Here is a 14495-nt window from a genome sequence, read left to right as displayed (position 1 = left end):
AATGCTTATGTTTAGCAGAAGAAAGGTGTTTTTTTTCAGGTTTTTTTCTTCACTATTAAAATTTTTGGGTGAATTATTCCTTTAATGTTAATAAAACACCAAACCCACAGAGAAAAATCAATCAATACTCTTGACTGAAAAAAATAAATAAAAATACAGTTGCTTTAATAGGAATCACTGTATAAAATGTTTTATTTTTATATTTGTTCGTTAATTTTTTTTTAATGCTCCCGCTAAATACATCTCTTGTACCTGAAAATAAAACACTTTATTTGTAAAATATCTGTATTTTTAATGTGTATCTTTGTTCTCATTTTTTAATAACAAAGATAAAATAATTACAAAGATTTTTATCTTCACCCATGCACTTTGGCCTAAATATCCGCCAAATTTTTTCATATTTTGTTACCTTAAAATGCTTTATAATAGGGAAATTAGTTTGGCTGTGATGCTCAAACAGCTTGCAAAATAGAAAAACCAACATGACAAAGAATCAGTATAAAATCATGATTTCTAAAAAAAAAAAAAAGGACTTATTAGATTTTTTTTTATATCACCCACCCCCTGAGGGAGAACAAATCCATACAGACTCCACACCCCTGTAAAATAATAATAACATTTGCCTATGTCAAGCACCACTAATAATAAATCAAATTAAATAAAAATAAAACCATATTTAAAAATAGTAATGTTGACTCTGCTAATGAGATCATAAATTAAATTCTTTCTAGTTTCACAAAAATATCTTTTATTTCAACTCTCTAAGTCTCCTTACCCCCTGTAGCCTAATATGTTCACTTTTATTTAGGCCTACATGTTTACATTTATTCATTTAGCAGACACTTTTATCCAAAGCCACTTACAACCAGAGAATACCATTCAAATACTGTTCTCATACTGTTCAAATGAGCATATGCATTCACAAAGAAACTTATAAGAGGCTAACTGGCGAATTTATGGTAGCACCTACGTCTGGAACAGCTTAGAAGAAACAAATTAATTTACCTCTTGTCTATACAAACGTGACTTCAGATTCATTTAAGAAAAAGCCTACTCGTGTAGCAAGTCTTCTCACAAGCAAACACCTGTCACTCATCATCAGGCAATAATCGTGATCTGTTGTAAATATGAATCTGTGAATAATAATAATATCATCATCATATTATTAATGTTGACCGGGTTTAACTAACTTTTATGTGACAGCCCTATAGTCTAATAGGGGCCCTGTACCTATCTCTGGGTTCCTGGCTTAGAAAAAGATATGCACTAAAACAGATTGTGTGTAGTAGGCTATAGATTATTTTGCGCCGATTTTTTCAGTTGTTTATGTTGCCCCCCCAAAAAAGCCAAATGCCCCCCCAAACATGACATCCTGGTAACCCCTCTGCTGCAAAACAAAATGTTTGTTTCTGCCAGTACTGGTATGAGAGAAATAGCAGAGATGCTAGTGCATTACAGAGAAAAGTGGCTGTTCCAAGTCCGCCAGTTCTCATTGGCTGAGGAAAGGGGAGGGAAGTTAACCGTTTGCTGTCCAACCTCAGTGATGAGGTCAGGGGAGGTTGCGTGTTGAGCTCGTCCTAAGACCTGTCAGTCAGAGGATGAACCATGATTCTGTACTATGTTAGACCTGTGGTTTCATTCATTCGGAGCAGGAGTGTAAATGCTGCGGTTTCCAGGTTATATCATGCAGACAGAGTGGCGACAGTGGGCTCGCAGCCCGACTTGCAGTCTCCGGTCTTTCAGGTAGGCCACGAATGAAGCCTCGGACCCAAGTTAATGCAGTCAGCCGGCGGTGGGGATTTATCTGCCTCGGAAGTCGTGCATGGCGTGTCCTTGTGCACTACATACAGCACCATTATAACCGTTAAACATATTTGTTACTTTTAGCTATGCATGCCTGCAACAGTATTTAAAAAGACAGTAAAAAAGCTCCGATATAATACGCATACATTAGACGAGGAAACTTTTATTTACATCTTGCACTATCGGCCACTGTAAACTCCTTTTACTCTTAATAAAAAATGTTGATTATAGCATTCAACATGTCTTTTGCACAAACACACACACACACACATATATATATATATTAAAATGTATAAATACTTGTATCTTTCAAGGAATCTAATATATATATATATATATATATATATATATATATATATATATATATATATATATATACAATTTAAAAAATCTTTCACATTGAAGGAAAATTATGAGCGAATGCAAGCACTGGTAAAGGAGTTGAAGGACAGAGCAGAGAAGATCAAACTTGGTAAGCAAGTTCCAAGTACTTGATTTGATACTATTAAACACAGTGAATGAAGCCATTACATACGGGTAGTTTGTGGCAGCTAGTATATTTCCTTTCACTGATGTATACACAACATTACTGGTTTCTGGTTTCAAAGGAGGTGGAGAAAAAGCAAGAAACCTACATACATCCAGAGGAAAGCTCTTGCCTCGGGAACGCATCGACAGACTGCTGGATCCTGGGTGAAAGCAAACTCACTTTTATAAACAACAACTAAAACGTGATGATTGAAATGTTGCTGTCCATTCATTTCAAACTGGTTTCACACTGAACTTTGTTTTGTTTGTCTGAATGCAGATCTCCCTTTCTGGAGTTCTCCCAGTTTGCTGGCTATCAGTTATATGGTCATGAGGAGGTTCCTGCAGGAGGCATAATCACTGGGATCGGTCGAGTGTCAGGGTGAGCAGCATATGATACAGTCAATATGTCTGCATTGTTACATCTGATAATAACATGCAAGAGTTTATGGCTCATAACACCCTGCCTGTTTATCTCACAGGGTGGAATGTATTATAGTTGCGAATGATGCTACTGTCAAAGGTGGAACCTATTATCCGGTTACTGTGAAGAAACACTTGCGTGCCCAAGAGATTGCACAGCAAAACCATTTACCATGTATTTATCTGGGTGAGTTCTCTCAGAGGGTTCATATTCGGTAGAAAACAACACTTTTCCTACTAATGCTTTTAATTCATCCCTGATCTGTTGCCCTCTAGTGGATTCTGGAGGAGCCAATTTACCCAGACAGGCAGATGTGTTCCCAGACAGAGACCACTTTGGACGCATCTTCTTCAATCAGGCCCGCCTGTCCTCGGAGGGAATTGCACAGGTACTTTTTGTTATGTGTTATTTTCTCATGTAAGCCACTGGGACCTAACCAGGGGGGACGGGCAAAATTTCAAGGGGGCATCGGCTATCTTAAAAAAAAAAAAATTTCGATAAAAATGAAATTGTGCTAAAGACTCAAAAAAGTCAGGATGTAATGATGAAGTAATTTGTAAGTTAAATATTTCTTCTTTCTTTTACTTTTAATGAAAAACATACAGAATCAGTATTTTCAATCCTCCATAATTACAAAATGAATCTTATGTAAGTTATAGCTGCAGTCCGTACACTTTGCCTCTTTGTTGCCATCTCTGCTTAAGAACCTGAAATTGCAGCGGTTGGTGGAATTATCTTCCTTGCGTGGGTTGTGCGCCGACTAAAGTACGGCGATAATTTTTAACACTGGCTGGTTATGTACTACTTCACATATTAATTTTGTATAATTTATAACCAAAAAAGGTTACAGACTGCAGCTTTAATTTATCAGCACTCCCAGTTTCTGTTCAAAATTCAGAAAAGCAGCATTGTTATAATTGCAACAAAAATACCAAAGGAAAAATCTTAATCAATATAGGGAGCCTTCACTTAAATGTGTTAGACAGTAGGACACCTAAGAAAGTCTTAGAACCATTGATATAACTCGTTTATGAATATATAGCTGCAAGTAAATATATTCATAATAAACATTGTTTGGTAACTGACATGACAGTTGGGCTGTCAATCATCTCAAAGGCAGATGATTTATCAAGTTGGATCAGTTTTACCTGTTATGTTTCAGATTGCTGTAGTGATGGGCTCCTGCACTGCAGGGGGCGCTTATGTGCCTGCGATGGCTGATGAGAGCATCATTGTACGCAAACAAGGGACCATTTTTCTAGGTGGACCACCACTGGTAGGTGAAATTCGCTGTTTATTTGCATGAAGTTAAACTATTCTTTTGCCGCGTGACTCACTTCGCTTGACAGTCCCACATTCTGTCGCCTACGGTCACTATCGTTTGTGTCGCCGAAAGTTGCTAGCTCCATTGAAAACGAATGGGATCATGCCGCTTTGTCACTGGCTGCGTGAACGGGGCTTGAGGAGCATGATATGACTCTCTGCTTATGTTTATCAATGTTCAACTCTGTATTCAACAGGTAAAAGCTGCTACAGGTGAAGAGGTGTCTGCTGAAGACCTGGGAGGTGCAGACCTTCACTGCAGGTTCGAGAAGCACTTGTGTGTTCAATATACATTTGTTTAGAGCTTGTTTTTGATCTAATATATATTTTCAACATTTGTCTCTCCTCAGAAAGTCAGGTGTAACGGACCATTATGCCCTGGATGATAATCACGCCCTCCATCTTGCACGGAAAGCCGTTCGAAGCCTGAACTACAAGAAGAATCTTGATGTGAGGACACGGCTGCTCTTGGCTTCTCAAAAATGCTTCATGACTTGATGCTGATCTTCTTGAACTTATCCACTGCTCATTAGGTCACTGTTGAACCTCCTGAAGCTCCTCTGTTTCCTGCCGATGAGCTTTATGGCATTGTGGGAGACAACCTGAAACGCAACTTTGACATCCGAGAGGTAGTGGCCACAATTCGATAACAGAAATACAAGCCTATTGAAATGTTGCCTCAACAGACTGAACATGAATTTCACATTTCAGGTTATCTCTCGTATCGTCGATGGCAGTAAATTTGATGAATTCAAGGCCTTCTATGGAGACACACTTATCACAGGTGGATGTTTTTCAATAAACATCCTTTTATAGTTGAATTTCTCCATTGATTTCTTACTCAGTTTTGGCTTCCTTCATTTGCTTTCTAGGTTTCGCACGGATATTTGGCTACCCTGTGGGAATTATTGGCAATAACGGTGTGCTGTTCTCAGAATCTGCAAAGAAGGTTAGCATCTCCTGATTATTGTTCTGACCTTATAATTATTTGTGATCATCATTTATTAGAAAAATGACAGAAAAGCTATCACAGTTTGCTATGGGAGAATGCTGTAAAACCAGAAGCTTGTGTAGCACTGAGATTTTAGCAGAAATACATAGACTGTCAGTATGCATACGGTCCATTGTGCTTAAATGAAATAGTACACATTCTGTTGAACCCAAATAATTGGTTGGTATCATCTTCCAGGTTGCTCTTTTCCATGCAATTAAAGTGGCTAGACAATGTGTATTTTTAATGATTTTTTCCTCTTTTTTTTTTTTTAAAGGGAACACATTTCATTGAGCTTTGCTGTCAGCGAAACATTCCACTGCTCTTTCTTCAGAATATTACAGGTCAGTATGTATAGTTCATCCCAGTGCATACAGTGTTACAATATAGTCAGCAGAGAATCGTATGTGTGTGCCTAGTGAAATTGCCTTTAACATCGTGATGTTGTCTTTCCCTGTTTTTACCAGGCTTCATGGTTGGCAGAGAGTATGAGGCCGGGGGTATTGCCAAAGATGGAGCTAAAATGGTGACGGCTGTGGCTTGTGCCAATGTACCTAAGATTACTGTCATCATTGGAGGATCGTATGGAGCAGGGAACTATGGCATGTGTGGCAGAGCTTATGGGTATGCTTTATTATTAGTGTACTTACCTGCTCAAAGGTGCAGCTCTTAAAACACACTCAAGGTGTCCACTAGATAAACTACCTTCACTAAAGTGACTGCGTGTCCACCTCACAGCCCCAGGTTTCTGTACATGTGGCCTAATTCCCGGATCTCCGTGATGGGAGGGGAGCAGGCCGCCACAGTACTGGCTACGATAACTAAGGATCAAAAAGCCAGGGAAGGAAAAGAGGTAAAAACAGAACATATACTTAATTTATGAATCTTTTATAAGGAAATTGGGAAAAATAAGTTATGTACTGTTATGTTTTACAGTTTATTTTTCTGTGAGTTAAAAAGGCATATAGTTTATATATCTTGGCTAACTAGTTTTGGTTATTATCCAGTTCACAGCAGATCAGGAAGCTGCAATGAAAGAGCCAATTATCAAACGCTTCGAGGAGGAAGGAAACCCATATTATTCCAGTGCCAGGTAACTAGTTAGACATGTATGTTTAGGAAAGTGAAAGTGAAAGTAACGTGGCCAAGTATGGTGTCCCATACTCTGAAATTGTGCTCTGCATTTAACCCATCCAAGTGCACACAAACCGAGAACACACACCTGAAGCAGTAGGAAGCCATGTTTGCTGTGGCGCCCTGTGAGCAGTTGGGGGTTCGGTCTCACCTCAGTCATGGTATTGAAGGTGGAAGAGAGCACTGTCAATTCTTTCCCCCCCATCTACAGTACCATAAAAAAATATTATACGCTAAACATTGTGTAATAGGCTAAATGAAGATGATAGTTTTGAACACTGGTTGGTTATGTAGTTGCTCAAATATTTATTTAGGATAATTTTAACCAAAAAAAGTTACAGACTGCAGCTTTAAATTGTGTTACATAAATGGCCGCAATGTTTACTTGTTTTACATTTGTGCTTTAATGTGTAATGCACTACTGTTTTTAGATTTTGAGGTCAAAAAATATTTTAAAAAATATTACTGGTGCCAAACTCTTAAACAGTACAGTATGTCAGTATTAGACAACATGGGCATATTAATTAGATTTTCCTACTACTCCCTCCCTTTGTAATGTCTATTTTTCACATTTGTTGCACTTCCTCCTAACACCTAGATTGTGGGATGATGGGATCATTGACCCCGCTGACACTCGTCTTGTCCTGGGCCTGAGTCTGAGTGCTGCTCTCAACGCCCCCACACAGAAAACACGCTTCGGTGTCTTCAGAATGTAGAACTGCTTTTGTAAAGATTAGAAATTTTCAATTAAATCAATTTCCTCTGTCTTTTGGGTAGTACACTAACTTTATAGACTTGTTCTGTCTCTGTATGTTTGACAACAACAGTAAAATCTTTAAAGCCTGTAGTGATGTCTCATAAGGTTTTCTGGTTGTTTGGTTCCCTTGATACTGTACATAAAACAGTAAATCATCACAAGATATTATCTGGTGTAAAAACATGAAAGAAAACATCTTGAGATCATTTATTAAGAAATAAGGCCTGTGTAAGTGTACCTGTAGTATTTTGTTTTAACAAACCATGGTCCTGTACATTATAAATATACTTGTATGAATGCACCACTTGAACACCAAAAACACTTTTTAATTTCCAAACTTCTGTTACACGTTCCTCATGTGGGACAAACTGGCCAGCAATTTGATTTCAGTTTTATTTAACTTTTAATATATTTTGTTTTAAATTTAGTTAGTAGCACTGGAGGATACTTGCATATCAAACAATAGAAATTAGGGCAGTGTTTATTAAGAAAAATATACAGTGATCTACATTGGCTGTTTTGTGTGAGTTTACAGAAGGAAATGGCAGAAGGAGATTTTCTCATTATTGAACTTTGTGTACAGAGACAAAATGGTCATATCCAGACAGTATGAGAAACCGCAAATGTGTTGTAGTTGATACATCTACCTGAAGAAGAAAAAAGGTGAGATCTTGGTTTTGAGTATCTTGCTGTATCTGAAGATATTCTTTGAAATGTAACTCACAGAAATATCATTGGCCTATAGGCTGCTCTCTGTGTGCTCAAACTCTGAAACAAACAATATCCACGTGAATAACATCGGGATCAGTCGATGGAAATAAGAGTGTAGTTTGAGCTTTACCCGTGTCTGCAACCGCTTCACATTGATCCGCATCGTCGGATGGACCCTTCTATTCTCAGCCTTTTGACTGTAATGAAATATAAACGTAAAGGCATTACTAAAGACTGATCCCAAGGGTGTTTGTATTTATTTCTGATTCTAAGTACTGTGTCCTTCCATTCGCTTGTGCATTTGCTAGCATTCGCAAAAGAAGTGCCAGCTCGGTACTGGACCGTGGTACTAGTGGTCGTGGCCGGAGTATCCAAGTCTGCTGATTGACGAGGCTGCGGAGGTCTAATCCATTTTCATAAATCCATTTTTTTTAATTAGCTGCTAACAACTGTCTATAATATAGACGGACAAACTGTTCTTCAACTTGAAATGGATTTTGCGCGCGCGCTGCAAATCAAATGTTTACTCGGCAAGACGGCGACCAATAAGCATGCACCATGAAGAAAGCCTAGTAAAGTGCCATCAACAAACTAAATTGTGCATTTTCCCATTCTTTTTATTTTATTTTATTTAAGTTACAGTTTGAACATTTAATATTAAAATAATAACTAAAAGGGATATTTTTTTTTTGTCCATGCCATGGCCTGAAGGAGGGGCATCAATAACCGCTGGGGGGGGGGGGGGGGCGGCACGGCCCTCGAATGCAATTGTCATTTGTATATTGTCATTCACTATCTACTTATTTGTATTTTTTATTCTTTTATTATGTGTTTTATGTTCTGTCGCTGTCATTCTGTTGTACTGCGGAGCTTCTGTCACAAAAACAAATTCAAACATAACTAATGAAAAAAACAGTTTTCGGACCATTATGACTTTAATGACTATAAAGTTGAATCTAACCTAATTGAGTCCTAATCCTTAACGAATCGTTCACATCGCTTTAGATCCGTTTGTTGAAAAGATTCGACTCAAAAGAACGGGAATCGTTAGTGTCGCATGATTTGAGCGTCATCAGCACCTGACGTACATCAGTGGCGCACGTTGCACTTGTGAAATATTGCTTTACGGTCTTAAATATTAAATTCCAATGGCGAATGGTGCGGAAGAAGTCATATTTTGTCGTGGGACGGGTGAAGTGAGTATTAAACCATTTTAAAAGTGATCCGATTGCGCTACACTGGCTTGTGTTTTAGATTTGAAAAAATATCGAGATAAATGTTTTGCTCGTAAGCTAACGGAACCGTTTTGTTAGCTGCACATTAAAAGACCAGTTAGACATTTCTAGTTTGCGGTTTTGTTTTGTGGTCTTGGACAGTTGGAGTAACAACGTCTGAGAAATATGTAGCACAAAGCTTTGGGCAAAGTTCATTGGTCAGTAATCTCTTTCCTCTTTTCAGAGCGATGATTCGGACATTTGGGATGATACAGCTTTGATTAAAGCATATGATAAAGCGGTGGCGTCGTTCAAGGTAAACAATTTTTAAAAGACATGCGACTATTGCTATATAATGCTTAAAATCCATTGCATTTTACTTTGCTTCTTCAGTAACCCTGAAGTTGTTTTTCTCTCTGCTCGCCCACCTCCTTTCCCCAACAGAATGCATTGAAAGGAGAGGATAATGTGACGACACACAAAAAAGATTTCCCTGGGAAGAAGCGAAAAAACAACAAGAAGAGTAAATGCAAAAAAAGATGTAACGCAGCACCTGATAAAGAGGTAATCATGAATAGTGTGAGTACTTATTGATTTGAAGTATCCAAATAATACAGGCCAATGCAGATGAACTGAAATGTGTTCTACAGTGGCAAGTCGGGGATTCCTGTTATGCATTCTGGTCTGAAGATGGCAACTTGTATGCTGCTACGATTTCCTCAATCGACCAGGAGAAAGGCACCTGTGTGGTCTGTTATACTGAATATGGTAATGAGGAAGAGCAGAACCTCAGTGACCTTCTGACAGAGGCTTCAGATTTGGATGAAGACAATCAAAAAACAGCAGATGTATGTAGAATGTCTCACTGCTTTTAATTAGACACACTAGTCATTTGAGAGATTTAAGAAATGGTTCACCCAAAATTGAAAATGGCTACAGGCCATTCAAGTGAAGAGTAGTTTTTTTTTTCTTCTTAATCTGAACAGTAAATTAGCTTCACATCATTTGCTCACCCATGGATCCTCTGCAGTGAATGGGTGCCATCAGAATGATTCTAAAAAGCTGATGAAAAACATCACAATAATCTGCACCACTCCAGTCCATCAATTACCATCTTGTAAAACAAAAAGCTGCATGTTGCATGAAAGCTTCATTAAGGTGTTTTTAGTTTTAAACCATAGACTATAAAAACATGGATGTAGTGTCTGTGACGTCACCCATAAGTTCCCGAAAAGCCTTTTTGAAGTCGAAAGTAGGTGGAGCCAGCTGTTGCCATCTTGGCAGAATAGGACTAAAAGGCAAGAGCTGGTTGCTGAAGCAATGCCTCCCTAGCTCGACGGCAGTGGCAATCCACCTGTCACTCAAGTGGCCATGCCCTTAATTATGCAGAAATTTTATAGTTCTAAAAAAAATTCACCCCCCTCACAGTTGTCATAAAGGGCAAAATTAACTATGTAGCCCAAAATCATTTTTTGAACCAGGCTGTTTTTTTTTTTAAGCTGGAAAGTTGGCCATTTTGACTTTGGGAGTTTATGGGAATGAGTCTCTTTTGCTGCCGGCCTCTAGCGGCCAGTTGACGAATTACAGTTTAAGTCACTTCTGTTTGGGATACACAAGCAAGAACAGGAGGTTGCTGTTTGCTTTAGTCCATGGCGTCTGATCAAAACCATAGCACAGCTTCTTCCAGTGAAGAAGAGAAAACCTGAGAAGAGAGAACTGAAATCTCCTGTTCTCCTCTCACAACAAAATTTACCGGCATATTTGTTTGGAACTGTTTTTGCTTGTAAGCGGAGCTTGTTCTGTCTATATTACTCTCCTGATTCAAGTGACACAGCTATTTCACTGGAGAAAGCAACATTATAGAAAGGGGATTTGAAGTAAAAAGTTCTTAATTTTGGATTTACTACAAACGTGTAGCTTTCCACTTCACAAGTAATGATAATTGATGGACTGGAGCCTTGTTGTGGATTATTTGTGATGTTTTTTTTTTATCAGCTGATTGAACACTCAACCATTGCAGAGAATCTATTGATGAGCAAATGATGTACTGCTGAGCTTTCAGAACAAACTCCTCTACATCTTGAATGGCCTAACAGGGAGTACACACAGTTTTCATTTTTGGGTGAACTATTACTTTAATAATTCAGGTGTATAATATTGCTTTAATTTGTCTAATTGCAGGTCAAAGAAGCGGAGTCTTCAACAGAGGAGAGTGATCGATCTTTTACTCCACAACAGTCCGGTCATCAGAAGCACAAATCTAAAGGCAGATCTCCCATGGGGCCTCCATCATGGGTTCCTGGTTTCCCACCTGGACCCCCGCCAGGACCTCACTTCGTAAAGGTGAATATTGAACATCTCTTTGATGCTCTCTTTTCTTGTTATAAAAGGCCCTATTCAACAAATTACACAAAGTGATTCATTAGCTTGTCAATTAAGTGGTTTTAATATTACATCACACAAAATACTATGTTTTCTCCAGATGGATGGTAGACGTTCAGAAGGTCCTGGACCTGTCTTCCCTGGATGGCCTCCCATGATTCCACCCGGTCCCCCAGTAAGAACCAGATTGAAATAAACATTCTAAACATACAGTATTGTTCAAAATAATAGCAGTACAATGTGACTAACCAGAATAATCAAGGTTTTTAGTATATTTTTTATTGCTACGTGGCAAACATGTTACCAGTAGGTTCAGTAGATTGTCAGAAAACAAACAAGACCCAGCATTCATGATATGCACGCTCTTAAGGCTGTGCAATTGGGCAATTAGTTGAAAGGGGTGTGTTCAAAAAAATAGCAGTGTCTACCTTTGACTGTACAAACTCAAAACTATTTTGTACAAACATTTTTTTTTTCTGGGATTTAGCAATCCTGTGAATCACTAAACTAATATTTAGTTGTATGACCACAGTTTTTTAAAACTGCTTGACATCTGTGTGGCATGGAGTCAACCAACTTGTGGCACCTCTCAGCTGTTATTCCACTCCATGATTCTTTAACAACATTCCACAATTCATTCACATTTCTTGGTTTTGCTTCAGAAACAGCATTTTTGATATCACCCCACAAGTTCTCAATTGGATTAAGGTCTGGAGATTGGGCTGGCCACTCCATAACATTAATTTTGTTGGTTTGGAACCAAGACTTTGCCCGTTTACTAGTGTGTTTTGGGTCATTGTCTTGTTGAAACAACCATTTCAAGGGCATGTCCTCTTCAGCATAGGGCAACATGACCTCTTCAAGTATTTTAACATATGCAAACTGATCCATGATCCCTGGTATGCGATAAATAGGCCCAACACCATAGTAGGAGAAACATGCCCATATCATGATGCTTGCACCTCCATGCTTCACTGTCTTCACTGTGTACTGTGGCTTGAATTCAGAGTTTGGGGGTCGTCTCACAAACTGCCTGTGGCCCTTGGACCCAAAAAGAACAATTTTACTCTCATCAGTCCACAAAATGTTCCTCCATTTCTCTTTAGGCCAGTTGATGTGTTCTTTGGCAAATTGTAACCTCTTCTGCACATGCCTTTTTTTTAACAGAGGGACTTTGCGGGGGATTCTTGAAAATAGATTAGCTTCACACAGACGTCTTCTAACTGTCACAGTACTTACAGGTAACTCCAGACTGTCTTTGATCATCCTGGAGGTGATCATTGGCTGAGCCTTTGCCATTCTGGTTATTCTTCTATCCATTTTGATGGTTGTCTTCCGTTTTCTTCCACGTCTCTCTGGTTTTGCTCTCCATTTTAAGGCATTGGAGATCATTTTAGCTGAACAGCCTATCATTTTTTGCACCTCTTTATAGGTTTTCCCCTCTCTAATCAACTTTTTAATCAAAGTACACTGTACTTCTGAACAATGTCTTGAACGACCCATTTTCCTCAGCTTTCAAATGCATGTTCAACAAGTGTTGGCTTCATCCTTAAATAGGGGCCACCTGATTCACACCTGTTTCTTCACAAAATTGATGACCTCAGTGATTGAATGCCACACTGCTATTTTTTTTAACACACCCCTTTCAACTAATTCAACTAATTGCCTAATTGCACAGCCTTAAGAGCGTGCATATCATGAATGCTGGGTCTCATTTGTTTTCTGAGAATCTACTGAACCTACTGGTAACTTGTTTGCCATGTAGCAATAAAAAAATATACGAAAAACCTTGATTTATTCTGGTTAGTCACATTGTACTGCTATTATTTTGAACAATACTGTATTCTTACATGAAAAGTGATCTAGAAATGGCATTTTAAGAAACCCATTCAGGTTTTTATGGGAGTAAATAAACTAAAATGTGAAATGATTGTTGGTCCAGATGATCCCTCCACCTCCACCAATGGGTCCAGACTCTCTAGAGGATGATGAAGCTTTGGGCAGTATGCTTATTTCCTGGTACATGAGCGGCTATCACACAGGATACTATTTGGTACAGTTTTACTATTTGGAACTTCTTGCCCTTCACAAGTTTCTTTTCATGCACCTGGTTGTTTTTCAATCAGAGCTCAAACTCTTGTCTTGTTCACAGGGTTTAAAACAAGGTCGTAGAGAGGCTGCTGCATCGAAGAAGTCACATCGGAAATAAAAACCCAGCGGTTGGTTTATTCATCTTAGTTTTTTTTTTTTTTTTTTTTTTTCTTTTTTTACAGAGTGTTGGTACATTTAAACTTTTTACAAATTGCTTTGTGTCCAAATTTCTAGTTTGTTTACTAAATTATTATATATATTTTTTTCCTCATACACAGCGGGATATGAACGTGATGCTGCAGCAGACGTGGTTCCATGTTCTATTTTTTTGTATTGTATGTAAATAAATAAATGAAGTAATTGTGCTCTTTTCCAAAGTGTGTTTTTATTAAGAGATCCCTTCAATAGAGACTACTATCATATTGGTAGCTTGATCAAGCATTACAAATGTCCATTTAATTCAGATTTCACTAGCATTAAATTGCTGAATGTAACTGATGTGGCTGAAGTCAAAAATTAAAGCTCATCGTATCAGCGCTTTGTGTTTATTTCAGCAAGCCCATATAAATTGTAATTTGATGAAATTTTGTATTGTAGATGTGATAACTTGTACTGTCTGAAGCACTGATCTTTAACCAAGTGGATGGTGCTTTAGATGACTTAAAATAATAATAAAAAAGGGCAATAAATTAAGGTGAAGCAAATATAAATCAAGCATATTCTTAAACCACTGGTCTCTTGTAAGTTGGCGTCTGTCTTGTTTAACAAACTCTTCCTCCTTGCCATATCTGGTATGGGCTTTAGATAATAAAGTTTTACTTCCTTTGGAAGCCTTGACAGAAAAAGCTAATTCAGAAAGATTAGCGCAGCTCTTATATTATTTTAAAGCTTTTCAATATTTTCTTGGACATTTGTGGCAATTCTGGCAAGCTATTGTTAACCAGTTTGTGAATTGAGCTAAATGAGTGAATGCTTCTCTAAAAGGCTTTTAGTTTGTGAGTGTCTGAGTAACAAACATGCATTCATTTTGTTCATAAATATTGAACAAAAGTTTATTTTTGCTTACCTTTGGCTATTCCTTTTTCTCCAGAGCTCAGAGTGTTGGGTGAAGCTTCTCACTGAACTAACCTGTGGGTT

The 14495-nt window shown here is 38.1% G+C and overlaps 2 protein-coding genes across 2 annotated transcripts; both read left to right on the top strand.

Moving 5' to 3' along the window:
* The first annotated feature begins 1508 nt into the window (after nt 1–1508).
* LOC113078774 (methylcrotonoyl-CoA carboxylase beta chain, mitochondrial-like) lies at nt 1509–7050 on the top strand. Its single transcript, XM_026251074.1, has 17 exons — nt 1509–1743; nt 2209–2275; nt 2412–2496; nt 2612–2713; nt 2814–2941; nt 3031–3143; nt 3918–4031; nt 4276–4340; nt 4429–4528; nt 4612–4707; nt 4790–4862; nt 4951–5027; nt 5347–5413; nt 5537–5693; nt 5808–5922; nt 6077–6162; nt 6802–7050. Exons 1-17 carry the CDS (start codon nt 1606–1608, stop codon nt 6917–6919), a joined length of 1701 nt encoding a protein of 566 aa, XP_026106859.1. The 5' UTR covers nt 1509–1605; the 3' UTR covers nt 6920–7050.
* Nucleotides 7051–8712: 1662 nt separating this feature from the next.
* smn1 (survival of motor neuron 1, telomeric) lies at nt 8713–13731 on the top strand. The gene is made up of 9 exons (XM_026251064.1): nt 8713–8867; nt 9130–9201; nt 9330–9449; nt 9536–9733; nt 11067–11228; nt 11368–11442; nt 13210–13320; nt 13420–13486; nt 13637–13731. The coding sequence occupies exons 1-8, from the start codon at nt 8820–8822 to the stop codon at nt 13474–13476; spliced, it is 843 nt and encodes a 280-aa protein (XP_026106849.1). The 5' UTR covers nt 8713–8819; the 3' UTR covers nt 13477–13486; nt 13637–13731.
* Nucleotides 13732–14495: the final 764 nt, after the last annotated feature.

This window comes from Carassius auratus, chromosome 5 (assembly GCF_003368295.1).
Source record: "Carassius auratus strain Wakin chromosome 5, ASM336829v1, whole genome shotgun sequence".
In the NCBI taxonomy this organism is placed as follows: domain Eukaryota; kingdom Metazoa; phylum Chordata; class Actinopteri; order Cypriniformes; family Cyprinidae; genus Carassius; species Carassius auratus.
Note: the sequence above shows the minus strand (reverse complement) of the source record. Positions and strands in the feature narration are given on the sequence as shown.

Coding starts and splice junctions, on each gene's coding strand:
- LOC113078774 (XM_026251074.1), top strand. CDS start 1,606: ATGATTCTGTACTATGTTAGACCTGTGGTTTCATTCATTCGGAGCAGG. Junction 2,714..2,813: donor GGGATCGGTCGAGTGTCAGG/GTGAGCAGCATA, acceptor TTTATCTCACAG/GGTGGAATGTATTATAGTTG. Junction 6,163..6,801: donor CCATATTATTCCAGTGCCAG/GTAACTAGTTAG, acceptor CCTAACACCTAG/ATTGTGGGATGATGGGATCA.
- smn1 (XM_026251064.1), top strand. CDS start 8,820: ATGGCGAATGGTGCGGAAGAAGTCATATTTTGTCGTGGGACGGGTGAA. Junction 9,202..9,329: donor AAGCGGTGGCGTCGTTCAAG/GTAAACAATTTT, acceptor TTTCCCCAACAG/AATGCATTGAAAGGAGAGGA. Junction 13,321..13,419: donor ATCACACAGGATACTATTTG/GTACAGTTTTAC, acceptor TCTTGTTCACAG/GGTTTAAAACAAGGTCGTAG.